Consider the following 24,613-nt stretch of genomic DNA (forward strand, 5'->3'; position numbering starts at 1 on the left):
TGTATCGATCACAAGATGACTTTATCCAGAAAAATGTGAAATAATCCAAACATTATCTATGGAGCACTGATTGCCACTAGCTATGGACGCTTCATTGTGATGTTAATCTCACCACCATATTCCTGAATTATTATATTGGTTACCTTGGAAGCTGCCATCACAGCAGCTGTGGCCGCGACATTTAAGCCCCGCTTCCCAAAGTGTACGAGGGCATCGTAGCTTCGATCTTTCGCTTGGACTAGGCAGTCATCTATTTCCTGTCACAAAAAGGTAAAGCAAAAAATCAAAATAAACACAATTACTTTCAAAAGACAACTTCCAGTTACTGAACTCTTCTGTTACATGTCATATTTTCACACCAAAAATGATGTGCAAGTGAAGGGACATGAACCATCTTCTTTTCCATCTTCTGTTATTGCAATTACCGTTTAAGGGACAGGTAAGGTGGGGGAAAATTCTCTCTTTTTCTCATGCATATTTTTTTAATATATTTTATTCAGGTTATATAAGATATTCTCAGATACTTAGAATAGGAAGAGGAGTAGGGGTGGGGGATATTAGAAAGATTTACATGTAAAGTAGGAGAACAATGGAATGATAGAAAAGTAGGAAAGGCTTGTGCAGTCTATCTAGAAAAAAGAGAAAAATTAGAAAAATAAAAAATATAGTAATAATAATAATAATGATAATAATAATAATAATAAAAGTCTGTTGACTTCCATCTAGCCTTTTGCGGCTTTATCATTGTTGTAGCTTGAGTGTATCTTTTCATGGTATTTCAAAAATAAAATAAAGTATCTTTTGATGTCACTACATAGGGCTGAATTAGAATAATCATCTATATAAATAAAAATGTAGTGTTCATTTGTGGGATTAACATAACTCAAAAACCACTGGATGAAATGACACAAAATTTGGACCCTAACAGACCAATGAGTGACTATCACTCATAACCCCCCCCCCCAAAAAAAAACAACAGTGGAAAGGACTTTAAAACCCCAAAAGAACGGAAGTCAAACTTTATTTTTAGTTTTAGTTTTTTAATTTTTTAATTTTTCTCTTCCCCCCCCCCGCCCCTTTTTTTGGATGGACTATCACTTTTCTTCTGGATACACACACACACACATATACTGGACTACACATTGTTTCTGTAACTTATATCCTATATTTTGTGCTATCTTACGCTATTCTATGCTATTCTGTATGATTAATAAAAACTATTTTTAAAAAACCCCAAAAGCTAAATGACGAAAAGCTAAATGACGATACAGAAAAAAAGGGAAGGAAAAGCGAGGGAGGGAAGGAGAGAAAGAAAGAAAGAAAGAAAGAAAGAAGCATGGAAGCAAAGAGTGAAGGAAGGAGGGAAAGAGGTAGAGAAGGAAGAAAGGAGAGAAAGAGGAAAAGAAAAGGGGGAAGGAAAGAAAGGGGTAGAGAAGGAAGGAAGGAGAGAAGGAAAGAAAAAAGGAAAGAGGGAGCAAAGGAAGAAGGGAAAGAGGTAGAGAAGGAAGAAAGGAGAAAAAGACGGAGGGAAGGAAGGAAAGAAGGAAAGACAGAAGGAAGGATGGAAGCAAAAAGTGAAGGAAGGAAAGATGTAGAGAAGAAAGAAAGGAGAGAAAGGGAAGGAAAAGAAAAAGGGGGAGGGAAGGAAAGAGGTAGAGAAGGACGGAAGGAGAGAAGGAAAGAAAAAAGGGATGGATGGAAGGAAAGGGGGAGTGAAGGAACAAGGGAAAGAAGGAGAGAAAGAGGGAGGGAAGGTTGACCACAGCAATGCGTGGCAGGTACGGCTAGTAGAATCATAAAATAAGACACCACATGGGCATCTAGTCCAACCCCCACCACACAGGAAAAGCACAAAGTATCCCTGATAGATGGCCATGCAGCCTCTGTTTAAAAAGCTGCCAGGAAGGAGCTTCCACCACACTCCGAGGCAGAGAGTTCCACTGTTGAACAGCTCTAATGTTCAATAAGTTCTTCCTAATGTTCTCAAGTCTCTCCTGACATGACTATATATATATATATATATATATATATATATATATATATGGATTTAATATAAAGTTCCAGCCTTAGCAACCCTTGCTATGAAAAAACCCCAAAAGGTACCCATAAGACTGTCTGAAGAAAAACATAAATATTGTGAAATGATGGCAAATAATAAAAGAATTTATTATAAACAGTGCAGTCACGTACACAGCTACACTGGATAAGGTTGCCAATGTGAATGCTGGAGAGCACTCCTATTATCTTGGTTTTGTAAGAGTGAATTTCAACAAATCTTGTTTGTCACTCAAGCAGGTAACAAGCAACGTCAGATGAATCTGTTCCTTCTAAACAACCATTAAGAGCCATAACTGAATTGTCTCTCTGGCAGCTCTCACCTTGAAGCAAATCTATCTGAGTTCAATAGAGCTAACTCCAACACAAGCATGAGTTCAAGTACAGCTTATATCATTTAAAATTTACTCTAATAATCCTTGTTGAAGTAGCAAAAAAATACTTGCAATTACCTTTTCTTTTGAAGACAATGTTGGGTGTACAAATTTTCTATAAAGGAGGCTGGAGCCCTTTGTGTACGGAGACAACAACCAAGCTACAAAAGCTATTTTGAGTTCATAATAAAATGGAAACCTATAGGAAAACAAAATGACATACTTACTTCTGACAGCAATATAAAGCCATTTTCCTACCCTTTACAAATACAGGGTTTCCCCTCCATTATTCTTGGATGGATATCAAGAACACCAGTGACACATATCCCACACAAAAATAAGAAGTATATTGCATTGTTTAAGAAATATTAAAAGGTCAGACTGCATCTCCCAAAAAGCAAAGCATTGAATATTGGTGCCAGCTAAGAATTTATTTATTTATTTATTTATTTACAATATTTATATTACGCCCTTCTCACCCCGCAGGGGACTCAGGGCAGATTACAATGTATATATACATAGCAAACATTCAATGCCATAGACACACAACATATATAGACAGACACACAGAGGCTATTTAATATTCCAGCATTTTCATGACGGTATTCTGGCCACCAGGGAAGCTGTCGCTTCACCGTCCTATTGTGACACTGATGAAGTACTTCCTCATTCTTTGCATGCTTGCTGGAGATTTTTATGCCGTCGTAAATTAGCCTCCCCGCATAAGTGGCACCTAAATTTCCTACTTGACAGATACAACTGTATTTTGGGCTACAAAGGTCGACAGTAAGCTACAGAAATTGGTCAGAAGCTCACTCTGACCCAGGCTGGCTTCGAACTCATGAGCTTTTGATCAGCCAGCTGCACCACAGTCCCAATGCAAGAAGCCCTATAAGTTCCTTTGTTTATGCTGAATGTTTATGGAAGCTCTCTGGAAACAAACAAAATTGAAATATTGGAGTGCAGTTTAGGGCAGATGAGGATAGTTGTTGCATATATCTATGGCTAAGCTACATTGGTTTTAAGTTGATAAATTCCTATATATTTGTATTCTATTTTAATAGGACCTGACGTATATTGTATGTTGTGTTTGCACTGTCTGTTTTTGATAAGGCCAACTGGCTAATCAATAAAAATTGTTGTTGTTGTTGAAATAAACAAAAAAAGACCAATGTGGAATGGCATTAAAGAGCAAACTTGGTTGTTTTGGGGAGGAGCTTATTCCATTCCATCTCAGATCACAGGATGCTGCCTATTACTTATTTACTGCAGAATCTCCAGATAGTACTCACAAATGGAAGACAAGTAGGTTGCTTAAATTTGGACTTGTTTATCTGTTGGGTAAGCAGAACGGGGAAGATTTAATACGTGAACACGCGATTAACCCATTTCCATGTACTCTCGTGCACAATGAAAACATCACAGCATAAACAAAAGTCAGACCTTGCAAAAGACTAAGTCTTCCAGAATTTCCTTCCAGTATAGCCATTGATTATGCTGACTGAAAGACTCTGGAAACTGTGCTCCAAAAGTAACATTTCCAAGCTTTTTCCAAATTGAATTGAGTTGTATCTTCTTCCAAACTAGCTCTTCTGCTTCCTCTTGATAACAGATGAGCAGGAAGCGACATTTTGTTCACCTTTGAGTTGCTGAACCAACTGTTTCCTTTACTCTACCCATAAATGCATCACTATCTGTTGCAGAAGGAAAATGGTACAAAGAGCTTACTTAAATATGTATAGACTAATGATAGAGCCAGTATGGTGTAATGGGTTGATTAGTTTGATTGACTTATAGGTTTGTCAGAGAAGGGCAAATATTATATGCTTAGGCAGGGTATTAAAAACTAATTTGTTTGTGGCATCTCTGCTCTGACTTCAATTTAAGCACAAGTTGAAAGGTAAATGACATCTCCAGCACTCTTTCTCAAAAAGTGCTTAGGTAGAAAATACAAATCCATTATTAATTTTGATTTGTCTTGCTCAACTGGCAGATATTAGGTTTCACCAATAACATCCCTTTTTGTTACGGTTATGGAGCCCTGGTTGCGCAGTGGGTTAAACTGCTGAGTTGCTAAACTTGTTGACCAAAAGGTCGCAGGTTCGAATCCGGGGAGCGGCGTGAGCTCCCACTGTCAGCCCCAGCTTCGGCCAACCTAGCAGTTCAAAAACATGCCAATGTGAACAGATCAATAGGTACCGCTTCGGCGGGCAGGTAAAGACTCTCCCTCTGAACAACTCAAGTCGTCAAATTCAACCAGTTGGAACTTGTATTATGAATGGGCCTTGACTTGATTTAACATGCCCAACTCCTGCCGTAACCACCACAGATCACATTTGGAGATGTATGAGAAACCAAGGGTCCCTTCTACGCTGCCATATAAAATCTAGGTTATCTGTTTTGAACTGGATTATATGGCAGTGTAGAGTCATATAATCCAGTTCAACGCAGATCCTGTGAATTATCTGATTTGATAATATCGACTATGTGACAGTGTAGAAGGGGCCAAGGTCTCCTTGGCCAATATGGAGCCATTAGTATCAATGATGCTCTCTTATGCTACATTTTGATAAGAACTCACTATCTAATCAGGGGGTCCTCAAACTTTTTAAACAGAGGGCCAGGTCACAGTCCCTCAAACTGTTGGAGGGCCGGATTATAATTTGGGAAAAAATTGAATGAATTCCTATGCACATATCTTATTTGTAGTGTAAAAAATACTTTTAAACAATACAATAATTAAAATGAAGAACAATTTTAACAATTTTAACGAACTTATTAGTATTTCAATGGGACGTGTGGGCCTGTTTTTGGATGATGAGATAGGATTGTTGGTGTTGTTGTGTGCTTTCAAGTCATTTCAGACTTAGGTTGACTCTGAGCGAGGGCCCGGTAAATGACCTTGGAGGGCCGTATCCGGCCCCCAGGCCTTAGTTTGAGGACCCCTGATCTAATCTGTATAGGAGGAAAGGCCCTGTGTCCAAGGAACAGACAGTGAATCTCAATCCTCTTCACCACCACTTCTCTTTTGAGAAGTATCTGTTTAGCTTGGTATTCTTGGTCAAGATGAATAAGGCTCTCTTGAAAGTAAGATGGCTACAAGTTGCGTATGACCATCCTTCGGGAATGTCAGTCAGATTGCTGCCTTATGAATTATGAAGTTAGGAAACAAAGGACATTTCTGTGCTGCCCCATAGCATCTGTTTACTAACATTTATTGACTTCTTTCATTCCCATTATCTCTTGCTGTCTTCTGTCAATTAATATTTTACCCATGGAACAAGACTCAGCCTCAGATAGAAATAGATGTAATGTTATCATTATATTGAGTAGCACATTTTTACCTTGTCTTCGGAATACCTGAAAGCCTTTCCGAAATAGCCCCACTGTACTTTGATGACTATTTACCAGAATTGCAGCAGCTGGCTTCACAAGTTTCCAGCCATAACCACAGTCCAAAGCGTAAAACACTTTGCAGCTGTTTTTCCCAGCACAGCATTTTCCATCCCGCTGATATTGTATTTCCTCACTGTGCTACCCAAATCAGGCATTTCCAACCAGGGAAACGCCCAGTATCCACCAGTACACCATGCACCTGGTGTTATTGTGCTTTCCTCTCGAAATGTACACCCACCCCACCCATTTCTGTTTTAGTGATGAACAAAAGAAAGAACTGTCTGAACTGGATACCAACCAGCAAAGAAAAATGTCGGTGAACGTCTCTGCCGTTGTGAAGAGTGCAAATATAATCCAGTACATCATCCATTTTACCTAGAAAGGAAACACAGATTGGTTATGTGTGAATCTTCATTTGCCTCTTAGTGGACTCACTCATCAGGAGACTGGCAGTATTTGTTCCAATAGCTCTCAGGGATGGTGGTCGCGCTTTTTTTTTTTTTAAAGTATGAATTACATATAGTTCTGTACTGACATTGACTTATGGATAAGTCAACCAAGATTTTTTGGGTCAAATGTTTTACTCAAATTTCTTAACTTGTAAATGAGTATTTGTTTATTTATGATATTTATAGCTCGCCTTTCTCAGCCATATGGCGACTCAAGGTGGGTTACAGATTGGTACAATGCAATGTTAGGCATTCATAAAAGTGCCATTAAAAACAATCAACGTTACAATATAAAACATAAATAAAAACAGTTAAAGCATATAATCATTGGTGTCATCTTGTTTTGTTTTTTTAAAAGAAAATGTTATTTAGTTATTTAATTAATATACTAAAAAAAAGAAACAACGAAAGAGTGGGAACAATATAATAGTAAGAAAGTTAGAAAAGAAGAAAAAGAAAGAAAAATAATAAAATAATAAAAATTGACTTCCTTTCCATCTTCTTGGTTAACATCAATTCTTTTGTTCTAATCCAAGAGGTCCTCAAACTTTTTAAACAGAGGGCCAGGTCACAGTCCCTCAAACTGTTGGAGGGCCGGATTATAATTTGAAAAAAACATGAATGAATTCCTATGCACACTGCACATACATTATCTGTAGTGCAAAAAAAAAAACCCACTTAAAAACAATACAATAATTAACACGAAGAACAATTTTAACAAACATAAACTTATTTGTAGTTCAATAGGAAGTGTGAGTCTGCTTTTGGCTGATGAGATAGAATTGTTGTTGTTGTTGTGTGCTTTCAAGTCGTTTCAGATTTAGGTTAATTCTGAGCGAGGGCCGGGTAAATGACCTTGGAGCTTGGAGGCCGTATCTGGCCCCCGGGCCTTAGTTTGAGGACCCCTGTTCTAATCCTTTAGAATTCTTATGTTTAGTTATGCTAAAAATGTTAAGGTCCTTCAGATAGTCTTGAAATGGGCCCCAGTTTCTCCTTTTTAAACTATTTCCCATATTCTTCTTCAATAAAAAAGTCAATTCGTCCATAGAGGTACTCCTGGTCAGTCAAAAGGCCGAACAGGGCATAGGGTTACAGCTTGTGCTAGACGGGGTTACACTCCCCCTGAAGGCACAGGTTCACAGTTTGGGAGTTCTCCTAGATTCACCTGAGCCCCAGGTGGTCCACGCTTTGGTTACATCCCGTTTAGACTACTGCAATGCTCTCTACGTGGGGTTGCCTCTGAAGACTGCCCGGAAGCTGCAGCTAGTCCAACGCTCGGCAGCCAGACTACTAACGGGTGCTGGGTACAGGGAGCACACCACTCCGCTGTTACACCAGCTCCACTGGCTGCCAATTAGCTTCCGAGCACAATTCAAAGTGCTGGTGTTAACCTATAAAGCCCTAAACGACTCCGGCCCTGTTTACCTCTCCGAATGTATTCTCCCCTATGAACCATCAAGCTTATTAAGATCGTCTGGAGGGGCCCTGCTCTCAGTCCCACAGCCTCGCAAGCGCGTCTGGTGGGGACGAGGGACAGGGCCTTCTCGGTGGTGGCCCCTCGGCTCTGGAACTCTCTCCCACTGGAGGTCAGAACCGCCCTTTCTATCCTGACGTTTAGGAAACAGGTGAAGACTTGGCTATGGAGACAGGCATTCGACGAGTGAGTCAACACCCTGAGATATGGAAGGAGGATGATGAGTAACGATTTTAGTGTGATGACTGACCATTGTAGTTATTGATTGTAATTGCTGTTTTAATGTTTTACTGTAATATGAATTATGATGTTTTATTGATTGTCTGTGATATTATGGTTGGAAACCGGTCTGAGTCCCTCAAGAGAGGTGAGAAGGCCGGTATATAAAACTTTAAAATAAATAAATAAATATCCTTTATTTCTTTCATTTTATCCACCCACAATTCAATGGGTGGGTTTTGTTCTTGTTTCCATCCCTTCGCAAAAACAATTCTAGCAGCCATCATAATAAATGTAAAAAAATTATCTTCATCTTCGTTTAACTGTAAGTCTGAGTCGGTGAAACCTAAGAGATAATATTCTGGGGTTTTTTTTTTAAAAGTTCCTTTTTAAGATCTTTTTTTGTTTCATCATGACCAATACCTCGAGGCTACCTTACAAGTCCACATTGGTGTCATCTTGTTAAAAAAGTTATCCAGTAACATCGTCTGGCCATTGCATGTCCATCATTCATAGTTCCGTGTTATCTATTCTGCTGCATTTTCAAAAGTTTGCTCAAAGAGCCAGGTCTTTACTTTTTTCAGAAAGTCAGGAGGGAAGGGGCTGATCTAATATCCCTGAGGAGGCAGTTCCATGGCCGCGGGGCCACCACTGAGATAGCCCTGTCCTTCGTTTCTGCCAATTGCACTTGCGAGGCAGGCGGGATTGAGAACAGGGCTTCCCCAGACATAATGTACAAATCCATTATTAATTTAATAAAATATTTAATTTAATAAAATTAAATATATAGTAGCATTCTTAAATTAATGCTGGCCTCAATCCAGTTTCACCTAGAATAGATCCACTAGAACAGATAAAACTATAAAACTCTTCATAAAATGCCAAAATATTTAATGTCTGCCAAGCACATTTGACCATGTGGATCACTAGATGGAGACATACTTGACCATTTCTGGACTTCAAAAGCTGTATAAGCATCTGGGACTATCTTTATATTTAGCCCATGCAGACGGAAGAAGAAAAGGGTGTTCACTCTGCATCTGTGTGTTCAGACAGCACAAATAAGGCTTTCAAGGTGAAGAAGGCTATAGCCAATTCTCCTCTCTCTATGGGATGCTTACAGAGAGGGGTTAACTGTTATAGCTTTGATTTATGTCACAGGTGATCCAGTGCTCAGTGCTGTATATTCTGTGTGCACTGATATGCTGGAATGTGTCATATAACCCTGATTAACCCCATGCTTCTCTGGTAATGGAACTATGCAGAAGTTACAAGTGACATCCTTATATTACATAAGACCTTCTATTTATGTGTCTCTGTGTTGCATGATCCCCTCCTGTACAGTACAGGGATTTTTTTTAGCTCTTATCAATTTCAGCTTGGCTGTCTGGTATCCATCTGTCTTTGCCTTGTCAATATCACCATCACGTTCGCAGGGACACCCTCTGTATATGCTTTGTGTCACTATTCCAAGGTTATTTTTTTTTATCAGCTCTAGTTCAGAAAACACGCAGTTCCATAAACTATCATTTAAAATGTCACCTTGCATGGAAAATAACTATAAAATTAAATGTTTCTATTCAATGGGTGCTTTCTGCGACAGATGAAGGTTAAAAGGTGACAATATAATTCTCACTGCAAATAAGTGAGGTTCACAATGAATCTTTTAAAATATTCATATATTTAGCCACCTTGGGTCCCTATGAGGGGAAAGGCAGAAATAAAGTTAATAAATAATAATAATAATAATAATAATAATAATAATGCTACTACTATTAATAATACTATTTTAATATTTAATATTTCAATATTTTAATAAATATTTAATTATTTAATAATTATTTAACAATTATTTAATGATTTAATAATTAATAATACTATTAATAATAATAAAACTACTCTGGGACTTCCGAATTCAGACTGACAGAGTTTTGGAGCACAATACTCCTGACCTCAAGGTTGTGTTAAAAAACAAAGTATGGATCATTGATGTTGCAATTCCAGGCAACAGCAGGATTGAAGAAAAAAAAAACTGGAAAAGCTGACACGATATGAGGATTTAAAGATCAAACTGAAAAGACTCTGGCACAAGCCAGTCAAAGTGGTACCAGTGGTGATCGGCACTCTGGGTGCAGTGCCTAAAGACCTTGGCCTTCACTTAAACACAATCAGCGCTGACAAAATTACCATCTGCCAGCTGTAGAAGGCCACCTTACTGGGATCTGCACGCATTATTTGCCGATATATCACACAGTCCTAGACACTTGGGAAGTGTCCAACGTGTGATCCAATACAACAGCCAGCAGAGTGTCTGCTGTGGACTCATCTTGTTGTGTTTCAAATAATAATAATAATAATAATAATAATAATAATAATAATGCAAAGAGGTTGGAAGTGAACCAGAGAGTGGATTAGGAATAGAGGCATTGTCTGCTATGAGAGTCTCTGTCCTTCCCTCATTGCACCTGAGTCATGAGATCTTCCTTCCCTATTATTTATCGGGCCATTTCCCAACTTGCCCATCTAGATATTCCACTACTTAGGAAAAAAATAACTTTACATAACAAGATCAACATTTAGTCTTCCAGATGTTATGGAATAATCCATGGGAAAGTGGACATGTACACATTTTTTCATATGTGTGTTAGAATCACTTGTTTGTTAGCTAATACAGAAATTATTATTGGAAAGGATTTTTTTTCAGATGCACCATATTCAGGGTACAATGCAGAAGATGTTATTTGGCAATAAGAAAAATGCACAATTTAACATCTGGAACTGAAGCATTCACATTATTTTTTTCTAAATTTCCCAGTGAAATTCATTAAATGGCATCTTGCAAACAGAAGCTTAGATTCATCTTAATCCTATGGCTTCTGCCACGGGATATTCCCAGAAATATTACTTACATATTCTTTAATATCCTTTGACTTTACAGCTTTGTAAGAGTAATACGCAGGATACAGAGTGCCAAATATGAGCCTGGAAGAAAAACAAAAACAAAGGAAAATAGAAATTATTTTCTGTCACAGAAAAAAAACTTTTACTACAGTAAAGTATCCCCCCCCCCCCCTTTCCTGTCCTTGCCGTGCTTTGGGAGCATTGGATCAGAAAAATATTCAGTTTTGTTCTCAATGAAAGGAGCAATGCAAGATGCCACTTAGCCCCCTTCCCCCCCCCCCAATAATATCAGCAAAATTTAAGTAATATATCCTCCTGATTTCAACAAAGACCAAATACAATTGACATAGATGAACTCCTACACATGTTTTGCATTTATTTTATAGATTCACTACATTCTTGGTTTTTAGGCTGCAACAGTAAACAAACTGTAAACATACAGTAAACTGACCATGGAACAATAGACTGGTTCAAGATTGGGAAAAGCATATGGCAGGGTTGTATACTCTCCCCCAATTTATTCAATTTGTATGCAGAACACATCATCGATGTGCAGGGCTTGATGAATGCAAGGCTGGGGTGAAAATTGCTGGAAGAAACATTAACAACCTTAGATATGCAGATGACACCACTCTGATGGCCGAAAGCGAGGAGGAGCCTTCTAATCAAGGTGAAAGAAGAAAGCACAAAAGCTGGGTTGCAGTTAAACATCAAAAAAACCAAGATTATGGCAACAAGAATGATTGACAACTGGGAAATAGAGGGAGAAAACATGGAGGCAGTGACAGACTTTGTATTTCTAGATGCAAAGATTACTGCAGACGCCGACTGCAGTCAGGAAATCAGGAGACGCTTACTTCTTGGGAGGAGAGCAATGACCAATCTTGATAAAATACTGAAGAGTAGAGACATCACACTGGCAACAAAGATCCGCATAGTTAAAGCAATGGTATTCCCCATAGTCACCTATGGATGTGAGAGCTGGACCATGGGGAAGGCTGAGGGAAGGAAGATAGACGCTTTTGAAATGTGGGGCTGGAGGAAAGTTCTGAGAGTGCCTTGGACTGCGAGAAGATCCAAGCAGTCCATCCTCCAGGAAATAAAGCCCGACCGCTCATTGGAGGGAAGAATAGTGGAGGCCAAGATGAAGTACTTTGGCCACATCATAAAAAGAAAGAAAAGCTTAGAGAAGACAATGATGCTGGGGGAAATGGAAGGAAAAAGCCAACCAAGGGCAAGATGGATGGATGGTATCCTTGAAGTGACTGGCTTGACTTTGAAGGAGCTGGGGGTGGTGACGACTGACAGGGAACTCTGGCGTTGGGCTGATCCATGAAGTCACAAAGAGTCGGAAACGACTGAACGAATGAACAACAGTAAACAAACACAAATACAATACAAGAACAGAAATCCTTTTAAAATAACATCCTAGTTCAATAATCCAATCTTCCAACTAACTTGGGAATGAGGCCCATTGAATTCAAGCAAACTTGCATTGGAACATGCTGTCAGTTTGGCTCCAGCCTGTAAACAGCTGTCATAAAAGAGGCATACAAAACATCAACATACTGGTATGTCTGAAAATAGGTCACCAAGAATTGTATTGAAGAATGATTTTAGAAGATGTGGCTTGTTCTAATTCCTGCAACCTCCTGCCATGGCATTCAATCCAAATTTCTTATTTACACATTTGTTGAAAGGGGAAGATTCTAACATCACTGATGGGGCTTGCCCATCTCAACATTTAGCCACAATATAATTTAACTATGTTTTTCAAGAAGTATACTACAACTACCTGTCAGAAATAAAACATCTCTGTTTCTTTTTTATAATCAACTAATTGTTGTTGTTGTTCATTCGTTCAGTCACTTCCGACTCATTGTGACCTCATGGACCAGCCTACGCCAGAGTTCCCTGTCAGCCGTCACCACCCCCAGCTCCTTCAAGGTCAATCCAGTCACTTCAAGGATGCCATCCATCCATCTTGCCCTTGGTCGGCCCCTCTTCCTTTTTCCTTCCATTTTCCCCAACATAATTGTCTTCCTTAAGCTTTCCTGTCTTCTCATGATGTGTCCAAAATACTTCATCTTTGCCTCTAATATCCTTCCCTCCAATGAGCAGTCGGGCTTTATTTCCTGAAGTATCAACTAATGCAATGGGTAAAATGTAAGAAAGAGTAATACATAATCTTGAAAATCAGCCTCAAGAATACTTTAAAGCTATCTTACTCTAATAATATGAGGAGAAATGAAGGCATTCTAGATGACCATTTGGATAGTCAAAACATACTGATTCTCAGCTTTTGTTTTTTCAAAACCTCTAGTTGGATTCCTCTTGTGACTATTCACTGGGTGAATTATTCAAACCATAGTATTTTTTCAGAGATTGTACAAGTTGTTATACCTATTTTTCTGCAATGTTACAGCAGTATCTATGCTACTCTAACCTTAAATACTGTGGCATAGACACCAAGAACTGGGAAGACTTGGCCCTTGAGTGCTCTAGCTGGAGGTCAGCTATGACCAGCAGTGCTGTAGAATTTGAAGAGGCACAAATGGAGGGTGAAAGAGAGAAACGTGCCAAGAGGAAGGCACGTCAAGATCGGAACCGCCTTCCACCTGGAAACCAATCCCCTCACTGCGGGAGAACATGCACATCAAGAATAGGGCTCCACAGCCACGTACATATCCACCACCAAGACACATCACTTGGAGGACCACCATCTTCAGACTACGAGTGATCGTCTACGTAAGCTACTCTAGTGTTGTTTGGTGATTACTGGGGTCTTCTATCTCCGGAGAGTGGCAAGTTCAATTCAAAATCTACAGCCACCTACATATCCACCACCAAGACACATCACTTGGAGGACCATCATCTTCAGACTACAAGTGATTGCCTAAGTAAACTACTCTAGTGTTTGGTGATTACTGGGGTCTTCTATGTCCGGAGAGTGGCAAGTTCAATTCAAAATCTACAGCCACCTACATATCCACCACCAAGACACATCACTTGGAGGAGCATCATCTTCAGACTATGAGTGATCACCTAAATAAGCTACTCTAGTGTTGTTCGGTGATTACTGGGGTCTTCCATGTCCGGAGAGTGGCAAGTTCAATTCAAAATCTACTTCATCTTTAAGGAGCTATCAAAGGTTCTGAACCCTGGCCCCTAAATAGGTTCAGAACCTTGGATAGCTCTCTCAACATTCAGATGAATAGCTGTAGTGGATTTATCATTCTGCTTAACTGGAAACCACCAGCTGTCACTGGTAATGCTAAATGTTATATAGAATCTCATCTTGCTTTATGTAAGGAATGTAATGGAGGGGAACTATGACTTGCTTACAGCAGCAGCACACATTATTAAAATAGTGGTTGTGTTATACGTGTATTGCAATTAGCTTTAAGAACATTTCTAAGTTTTACTTTCTCTTTCTCTCTGGAGGCATAGTTATGTTCACACTGATATTATCCATGTTCAAGGGGAGAAAAGAGACACAGAAAGAATGGAGGGTTTAAATAATAGGTAGAAAGATACCATCACACAGGACTCTTACTCACAGAGAAATAATAAGGGGTTGATATGTAAACTTTCCATAAACTTGGCACATCTTACATCTTTGGCACTCATTATTCATTACATCTACCAGAAGTGACACTACTATGTCAAGAAATCAGAAGAAATCTAGAGCTTAGAAGGGCATCTAAGAAGGAACTGGACAAAATCCTTGAATGCAAAGATATATTATTGAACAGTGAAATGCACACCACTGCATTTCTGATTTCTATTTTAATGTTGTAATTGTTAAACAGTGAAAAAAGCTGATCGGAAGAGAATCACTGCATTTTAAGTGGTGCTTTGGAAGAGAGTTTTATGGATGCTGTGAACTGACAAAATGACTAATAAATGTAAGAGAAAACAAGGTGTAATGGTTTTGGTGTTGGACTAGGACCCTGGAGACCAGGATTCAAATCCTTCCTCAGTCCCTGGAAACCTACTAGGTGACCTTAGGCAAGTCATACTCTCTCAGTCCCAGAGGAAGACATGGGCAACCCTACAAAAATCCCCTCAATTCACTAGGTTTACTTGAAGGTTGCCATAAATCAGAAACAACTAGAAGCGTAAAACAACAATAACACAGGAGGTAAACAGAAAACAAAGGAGACAACACTATAAGTGAATTGAATCAATCTATCAATCAAGCCACAGCTCTAGGCAGAACCCGACCATAACTGTTAATGATAGGGAGCCTTAGAGACCTGTCATTCATAAAGTCAGCGTAAATTGAAGTGAACTAGACAGCAATAAACAACATATTCCAATTACAAAATATAATATGTAACAAAAGCACCTGTAGGTACTGTTGCAAGTGTAATAAAGTACCATGATCTAAACCAGGGGTCCTCAAACTACAGCCCATGGGCCACATCTGGCCCACCAAGGGCACTTATCTGGCCCGTGGAGGAGGCCTCCCCCTCAGTGCTGCTCCCCTCGCCTGGTTCACGCTATCCGCCAGGCCCAACGGGCAGCATGAGCCAGGCAAGGGAAGTCTGATCTGGCCACAGTGGTCTACGCTCTTGTTACATCCTGAAAAGATTACTGCAACGCATTCTACGTGGGGTTGCCTTTGAAGACTGTTCGGAAACTTCAACTAGTCCAACAGGCGGCAGCCAGACTAATCACTGGAGCGTCATACAGGGAGCACACCACTCCTCTGCTACGTCAGCTCCACTAGCTGCCGATCCAGTTCCGAGCACAATTCAAAGTGCTGGTTTTGACCTATAAAACCCTATACGGCACCAGCCCAGCGTACCTGTCCGAATGTATCTCCTTCTATGTCCCACCGTGGAGTTTAAGATCTTCTGGGGAGGCCCTGCTCTCGGCCCCATCTTTATCACAAGTGAGGCTGGTGGGGACGAGGGACAGGGCCTTCTCAGTGGTGGCCCCTGACCTGTGGAATTTGCTCCCCGGGGAAATCAGGTCATCAACATCCCTCCTCTCCTTCAGAAGGAAGCTGAAGACATGGATATGGGACCAGGCATTTGGGTAATCTGGCAGATTAACAAGGTAATGATGACTAGAGTTGAAAAGGACCATGGTAATGCTAAATAGATGACGGATTTTAGAACTCAATGAACGTGTGCTATAGAGAGGTTTTTAGTGATATTGTATTCAATGTATGTTTTTAACTATTGTGCTTATTGTTATTGCATTTTTATTGTAATTGTTAGCATCGAGTTGTGCCGGATGTAAGCCGCCCTGAGTCCCCCCTAGGGGTGAGAAGGGTGGGGTAGAAATGCCCGAAATAAATAAATAAATAAAGCATTGTTGAGGGTATGAGAGGAAAGAAGTAGTTCCCCACCGTCACCAAATTCTTGAATTTTTCTTGGTACCTGTGCTAAATATAAGCTTGCAACAATCAAATAAGTACTATAAATAATAAAACAGGAAATGCACGTATGCAGTACAGCTGTGCGAAGTAAAGTAGGTAGCAAAGAATCCTAGTGAACACAGGAGAGTGAAAGCACGAACAGCAAAAGCAACCCACTCTTCCCTCTTCAAGCTGCTTTAGACTAACTCTGCTGCCAATTAGAATACATCCAAAGCACTTCAAAAACCTTTGCCAGAAAGCTCATTATTCAGATTAAAGAGTGCCTGGCATAATACTGTTGCGGTCTGGCCTCATATTGTGCACAAAAAGGGGAATGCGAATGTTGAGAACAACAGAGGAAAGACACTGACTTAAAAAAGAGCACATTGCACAAATAATCAAAATACATAATGACTGCCTGGATACACCTGAAATACTTGACTGCATCATCTATCCATCTATCTATCTATCTATCTATCTATCTATCTATCTATCTATCTATCTATCTATCTATCTATCTCCCTGTTGTGCCATCTCTACAAATTTCTGGAGAGAATTATTTTACATAGAATTATGGAAAAAATAGACCCTGTCTGATCCCACAGCAAGCTGGCTTCAGGAAAGGCAAAAGCTGCACATCGCAAGTGCTGAAGCTGACTCAGCACATAGAAGATGGCTTTGAAAGGCAGCAGATCACAGGAGCTGTCTTCATAGACTTGTCAGCAGCCTATGATACTGTGAACTACCGCCTCCTCCTGAGAAAAATATATAATATCACAAAGGATTACCACCTCACCCGCCTCATAGGAAACCTGCTACAAAACAGGAGCTTTTTTGTTGAGTTCCAGGGCCAGAGAAGCAGATGGCGGAAACAGAAGAACGGCCTGCCTCAGGGGAGCGTGCTCGCTCCATCCATGTTCAACATTTACACAAATGACCAGCCACTGCCAGAAGGGACAGAGAGTTTCATCTATGCTGATGATCGTGCCATTACCGCTCAAGCAGGGAGCTTTGAGATGGTTGAACAGAAGCTCTCCAAAGCTCTAGGTGCTCTTACTGCCTATTACAGGGAAAACCAGCTGATCCCTAATCCATCTAAAACACAGACATGTGCTTTTCATCTCAAGAACAGACAAGCATCCCGAGCTCTGAGGATTCCCTGCGACGGAATTCCACTGGAGCACACAAAAAAACCTGGTAGTCACTCTGGACCGTGCTCTGACCTACAAGAAGCACTGCCTGAACATCAAGCAAAAAGTGGGTGCTAGAAACAATATCATACGAAAGCTGACTGGCACAACCTGGAAATCACGACGAGACACAGTGAAGACATCTGCCCTTGTGCTATGCTACTCTGCTGCTGAGTATGCATGCCCAGTGTGGAACACATCTCAACACACTAAAACAGTGGATGTGGCTCTTAATGAGACATGCCACATTATCACGGGGTGTCTGCACCCTACACCACTGGAGAAATTACACCACAATAACATTCACCATCTTATATAAATAAAAATGTAATATTCTTTTGTGGGATTAACAGAACTCAGAAACCACTGGACGAATTGACACCAAATTTGGACACAAGACACCTAACAACCCAATGTATGTCCTTCACAAATAAAAATGATTTTGTCATTTGGGAGTTGTAGTTGCTGGGATTTATATTTTCACCTACAATCAAAGAGCATTCTGAACCCCACCAATGATGGAATTGAGCCAAACTTGGCACACAGTTCTCCCATGACCAACAGAAAATACTGGAAGGGTTTGGTGGGCAGTGTCCTTTGGTTTTGGAGTTGTAGCTCACTTACATCCAGAGAACTCTGTGGACTCAAACAATGATGGATCCGGACCAAACTTGGCACGAATACTCAATATTCCCAAATGTGAACACTGGTGGAGTTTGGGGAAAATAGAATCTTGACATTTGGGAGTTGTAGTTGCTAGGATTCATAGTACACCTACAATCACAGAGCATTCTGAACTCCACCAGTAATAGAATTGGGCCAAACCTCCCACACAGAACCCCCATGTGGGCCACAGCAACACGTGGCAGGGGACGGCTAGTAGGTCATAAATTACTTGATTGCATACAACAGCAACAACACAATTGTCATAGAATGAATGTGGCGCGAGTGCAGTAGAAAAGTGACTTTCCCCAATCTTTCCCAGTTAAATGCCTGTTGGGTTGTTGTAGGTTTTTTCGGACTATAAGACCATGTTGTAGAAGCATTCTCTCCTGACGTTTCACCTGCATCTATGGCAAGCATCCTCAGAGGTAGTGAGGTTTGTTGGAAATAGGAAAATGAGTTTATATATCTGTGACTAGACAAGAGTCCTTTGCCCCACCCTGGTCATTCCACAGATATATAAACCCATTTTCCTATTTCCAACAGACCTCACTACCTCTGAGGATGCTTGCCATAGATGCAGGCGAAATATCAGGAGAGAATGCCTCTAGAACATGGCCATATTGCCCAAAAAAACCTACAACAACCCAGTGATTCCGGCCATTAAACCCTTCGACAATACATTAAATGCCTGTTGCTTGTAAAGATGGGGTATCAAACTGTTATTAATTACTTCCATAGTCATCAATCTGAAACAACAGAATGTAAAAAATGTAGGGCCCTATGAGTGCTATTGACCAGACACAGAATCTTTGTGACAAAGCACACATTTACAAAGAATCCCGAGCGGAAATATTGACCCAAAAAGTTTACTGTTGAATCCTGAATCCCAAATAAGGTTTCTAAAAAGTGTGACTATGTTTTCTCCAGAATAACAACTCTACACAATCTTTCAATCTCTGGGACTTTATTTACAATTCAACCACACTTTTTTCCACTTGATTTTTTCCTGCTTGCTATCTCACGTTCCTCGTTCCCTGCAAAACAGACCTCAGCTTTTGACATTTGCGTCCTCCGTTTATCCTAACAACAGAAACTAACTTGGCATTACAGAGGAAGATGAATTTGCAAGTCTAGAAGAACATGGCTATACATGGCAAGGCCTTGGACTATTTCCAATGGGAGAAGCAGGAGGAGCGCTCTCTCTTTTGTTTATGTATGTTTCTAAGAGTCAAACTACATGTTCCCCTGGAATCCTGTGATTGGAACTTGCAGAGTAGCTTCCCTTTATTTTAGTTTAAATTAAGATTGGCTTTTTCACAGACATCAAATGAAGTATGGTATCAAAGAGGATAGCTAAAGTAGATCAGAAATACAAACATTGTAAGAGACACAAAGATCTTGGAGGTATTTTTTCATACACTTATCAAAAATTAAGGGGAAAAGTGTGGCATGCATTTAGTCCAATAACAGTAATGGGGAGAGAGACAGACTGAGCATAGAATCATATAGTTTGAAGCAGGGGTGGCTCAACCCATGACGCAAAGTAAGCATTTGCAGTATAGTTGATTTTGCCCAGGGGCGCTCTTGTGGCACTCTTGGGGGGAAATAGGCCTTGACATATGCGAGTTGTAGTTACTGGAATGTATAGTTCAATCAAAGAGCATTCTGAACTCCACCAGTGATGGAATTGAACCAAATATGGCACACAGAACTCCCACGACGAACAGAAAATATATATCAGTGATTGGTTGGGGGGGGGGGGAGGGCGCCAAAATACTGTTTGCTTACCGCTGAAAATTACCTGGGGCCGCCTCTGGTTGGAAGAGACCTCATGGGCCATCCAGTCCAACCCCCTGCCAAGAAGCAGGAAAACTGCATTCAAAGCACCACTGACAGATAACCATCCAGCCTCTGTTTAAAACCTTCCGGAGAAGGAGCCTCCACCACACTCCAGGGCAGAGAGTTCCACTGCTGAATAGCTCTCACAGTCAGGAAGTTCTTCCTAATGTTCAGATGGAATCTCCTTTCTTGCAGTTTGAAGCCACTGTTCTGTGCCCTAGTCTCCAGGGCAGCAGAAAACAAGCTTGCTCCCTCCTCTCTAGGACTTCCTCTCACATATTTCTACATGGCTATCATGTCTCCTCTCAGCCTTCTCTTCTTCAGGCTAAGCATGCCCAGCTCTTTAAGCCGCTCCTCATAGGGGTTGTTCTCCAGACCCTTGATCATTTTAGTCGCCCTCCTCTGGACACATTCCAGCTTGTCAACATCTCTCTTCAATTGTGGTGCCCAGAATTGGACACAATATTCCAGATGGCAGAATAGAGGGGAAGCATGACTTCCCTGGATCTAGACACTATACCCCTATTGATGCAGGCCAAAATCCCATTGGCTTTTTTGCCGCCACATGACATTGTTGGTTCATGTTTAACTTGTTGTCCACGAGGACCCCAAGATCTTATTCACACGTACTGCTCTCGAGCCACGCGTCCCCCATTCTGTATCTTTGCATTTCGTTTTTTTCTGCCTAAGTGGAGTATCTTGCATTTGTCCCTGTTGAACTTCATTTTGTTAGTTTTGGCCCATCTCTCTAATCTGTTAAGATCACACTGAGGCTTAATGGCAAATTTAAAAATATCTTGAAATCTAATAAATATGCTGTGGCATATACATTTTAAGAATCCAACAGAATCTCCCCCGCTCCATCTTATATATATATACTAGCCGTCCCCTGCCACGTGTTGCTGTGGCCCAGTCTGGTGATCTGGAAAATAAAGTAATGAGAAAGTGTTGGTTTCTAATATATGTAATTTCTTGATTATTGTGGGTAAACAGTATTTCTTGCTGTTTCTTTGTCAGTGTTGATGTAGAAATTGTCTGGTTTGCCCACTCTGGAACACGCAACACATCATTGTCCTTCTTTAGGGGTCCCTTTCAAATCTATGATACTATGTGTGTGTGTGAATCATATTTATCTATATCTATGGCTGGATGGCTCTTTGACAGGAGGGCTTTGATTACCGCCCTGGTGAAGGGAGTTGGACTGGATGGCCTTAAGTATTTTCTGTTGGTCATGGGGGTTCTGTGTGGGAAATTTGTCCCAATTCTGTCATTGATGGGGTTCAGAATGCTCTCTGATTGTAGGTGAACTATAAATCCGAGCAACTACAACTCCCAAATGTCATTCTATTTTCCCCAAACTCCACCAGTGTTCACATTTAGGCATACTGAGTCTTCGTGTAGAGTTTGGTCCAGACTCATCATTGTTTGAGTCCACAGTAATCTCTGGATGTAGGTGAACTACAACTCCAAAATCGAAGGACACTGCCCACCAAACCCTTCCAGTATTTTCTGTTGGTCATGGAAGAACTGTGTGCCAAGTTTGGTACAATTGAATCGTTGGTGGTGTTCAGAATGCTCTTTGATTGTAGGTGAACTATAAATGCCAATAACTACAACTCCCAAATGTCAAGGTCTATTTCCCCCAAACTCCATCTGTGTTCATATTTGGGCATATGGAATATTTGTGCCAAGTTTGGTCCAGATCCATCATTGTTTGAGTCCATGGTAGTCTCTGGATGTAGGTGAACTACAACTCCCAAACTCAAGGTCAATGCTCACCAAACCCTTCTAGTGTTTTCTGTTGGTTATGGGAGTCCTGTATGCCCTGGTTGGTTCAATTCTATCATGCTATTTGATTGTAGGTAAACTATAAATCCAAGCAACTACAACTCCCAAATGACAAAATCAATTTTTTTGAGTGAAGGACATACATTGGGTTGTTAGGTGTCTTGTGTCCAAATTTGGTGCCAATTGCCCCAGTGGTTTTTGAGTTCTGTGAATAGCACAAACGAACATTACATTTTTATTTATATATATTTCATAACAATCTCTTAAGAGGGCTAGTCCTCACATGGTGTCTTATAAAACATGAGACACTCTCCGGGACATATGATCTGAAAGGTCATTGTGGAGGACATCCACGCAGAATCTTATTCAGCTTATATTGATATGACTGGCATATGGAGTACTATAACTGACAATGTCTCGTTTCAACATAAATCATGAGGCCATTTAAGGAGGAACTGTCCTAGAATTCTGAGTGTATGATTTGGGTTCGCTGAAACATTAGGTTAAGGTAAACACTTCAGTTTTTGAAACCATATTCTAGCATTTATGCATTTTCTACCAGAGAAGGAACTCAAGAGTCATGTACTTGAGCCCCAGATCTGCTCTCAGGAAAGTTCTGAAAGGAGCCTGCAACAACAAGTGGTTAAACACAATTACAGCTGTTTATATAACTGGAACAATGATTGTGTAGAGTTCCTAGGTACACCAGACATTTGCAGTGATTGAATAGAACTGTCTCTGTGAATACTGTCTGGATCAAAATATTTTTAACCAACTGTACTCGCTATGCCTGTGGCCAACCTTCCCTCCCTCTTTCTCTTTTTTTCTTTCCTTCTCTACTTCCTTCCTTCTCTTCCCTTCCTTCCCCCCTTTTCTTTCCCTTCCTCTTTCTCCCCTTTCTTCCTTCTCTACCTATTATTGGACTGCAACTCCCAGCAGTCCTCCTGATTGATCTATCTACCTAACTATCTCTATCTAATCTAACTATCTGGAGGATCGCTGGGAGTTGCAGTTCAGGAATAGGAAATTGGAAATATGCAGGGATTGGGATGCTCTCAAAGAAATCCAAGGGGAAGAAAGCTTGCATCTTGGAAGCAGTGCATTTGGATCATCCTCCTCTCCTAAAGGGCCTAGTCTAGGGGATGCTGGGAGCTGTAGTCTGGGAGAAAGTGTGGATATGTTATTGTGTGTGTGTGTTTTGGCCAGGGGCAGGCCCGTAGCCAGGATTTTGTTTCGGGGGGAGCTGAGTTTGATTCAGGGGGGGGGGGGTGAGTCTGAGTGAAAGAGGGTCTACCCTAGCAAACCTTTTGTATTGTTACCCCAATACCCCCATGCATATGGGATATATTGAGCATGGTGATCAGATCATGATATGAATAACATAACAGTTTAAATAATGTACCAGTAAGGCCTTCTCGTGGAACACCATGAGAATTTGGGGGCTGAAGCCCCCCAAGCCCCCCCCTGCCTGGCCAGGGAGAGTCATTTCTGTGCATGCACTGTAGCATCTTTTTGCTTTTTTTGGCTTTTTAAGCCCTTTCTTCTGTGTTTTTCAGTGTTTTTATGAGTGATGGTCACTCATTGGCCTGATAGGTCTATTGTGTCCAAATTTGGTGTCAATTCGTCCAGTGTTTTTTTAGTTATGTTAATCCCACAAATTAACATTACAATTTTATTTATATAGACTAGCTGTCCCCTGCCACGTGTCGCTGTGGCCCAGTCTGGTGATCTGGAAAATAAAGTAATGGTTTCTAATTTATGGAATTTCTTTATGCTTGTGGGTAAACAGTATTTCATATTGTTTCTTTGTCAGTGTTGATGTAGAGTGTCTGGTTTGCCTACTCTGGAATATGCAACATATTGTCCTTTCAAATCTATGATATTATATCTGTGTGTGTGTGAATCATATCTATCTATACCTATGGCTGATGGCTCTTTGTCAGGAGGGCTTTGATTAGATTTTCTTGCCCTGGTGAAGAGAGTTGGACTGGATGGCCTTAAGTATTTTCTGTTGGTCATGGGGGTTCTGTGTGGGAAATTTGCCCCAACTCTGTCATTGGTGGGGTTCAGAATTGTAGGTGAACTATAAATCCCAGTAACTACAACTCCCAAATGTCAAGGTCTATTTCCCCCAAACTTCATCTGTGTTCATATTTGGGCACATGGAATATTTGTGCCAAGTTAGGTCCAGATCCATCATTGTTTGAGTCCACAGTGCTCTCTGGATGTAGGTGAACTACAACTCCCAAACTCAAGGTCAATGCCCACCAAACCCATCTAGTGTTTTCTGTTGGTCATGGGAGTCCTGTGTGCCACGTTTAGTTCAATTCCATCGTTGGTGGAGTTCAGAATGATCTTTGATTGTAGGTGAACTATAAATCCCAGTAACTACAACTCCCAAATGTCAAGGTCTATATCCCCCAAACTTCATCTGTGTTCATATTTGGGCACATGTTATATTTGTGCCAAGTTAGGGACCAGATCCATAATTGTTTGAGTCCACAGTGCTCTCTGGATGTAGGTGAACTACAACTCCCAAACTCAAGGTCAATGCCCACCAAACCCATCTAGTGTTTTCTGTTGGTCATGGGAGTCCTGTGTGCCATGTTTGGTTCAATTCCATCATTGGTGGAGTTCAGAATGATCTTTGATTGTAGGTGAACTATAAATCCCAGTAACTACAACTCCCAAATGTCAAGGTCTATTTCCGCCAAACTTCATCTGTGTTCATATTTGGGCACATGGAATATTTGTGCCAAGTTAGGTCCAGATCCATCATTGTTTGGGTCCACAGTGCTCTCTGGATGTAGGTGAACTACAACTCCCAAACTCAAGGTCAATGGCCACCAAACCCATCTAGTGTTTTCTGTTGGTCATGGGAGTCCTGTGTG

General features: G+C 40.6%; 1 protein-coding gene across 2 annotated transcripts in view; it reads right to left on the reverse strand.

Annotated features, from left to right (window-relative positions):
• REEP1 (receptor accessory protein 1) overlaps positions 1–24,613 on the reverse strand; it is a 97,659-nt gene that overhangs the window by 33,573 nt on the left and 39,473 nt on the right. For both annotated transcript variants that reach the window (XM_060781329.2, XM_060781330.2), the window contains exons 2-5: positions 10,877–10,949; positions 6,124–6,200; positions 2,508–2,628; positions 144–257 (exon numbers count right to left, since the gene is read on the reverse strand). In XM_060781329.2, the coding sequence (XP_060637312.1) occupies positions 144–257; positions 2,508–2,628; positions 6,124–6,200; positions 10,877–10,949 (385 nt within the window). The remainder of the gene's footprint in view (positions 1–143; positions 258–2,507; positions 2,629–6,123; positions 6,201–10,876; positions 10,950–24,613) is intronic.

The sequence above is a fragment of the Anolis sagrei genome, chromosome 6, assembly GCF_037176765.1.
Source record: "Anolis sagrei isolate rAnoSag1 chromosome 6, rAnoSag1.mat, whole genome shotgun sequence".
NCBI classification, from domain to species: domain Eukaryota; kingdom Metazoa; phylum Chordata; class Lepidosauria; order Squamata; family Dactyloidae; genus Anolis; species Anolis sagrei.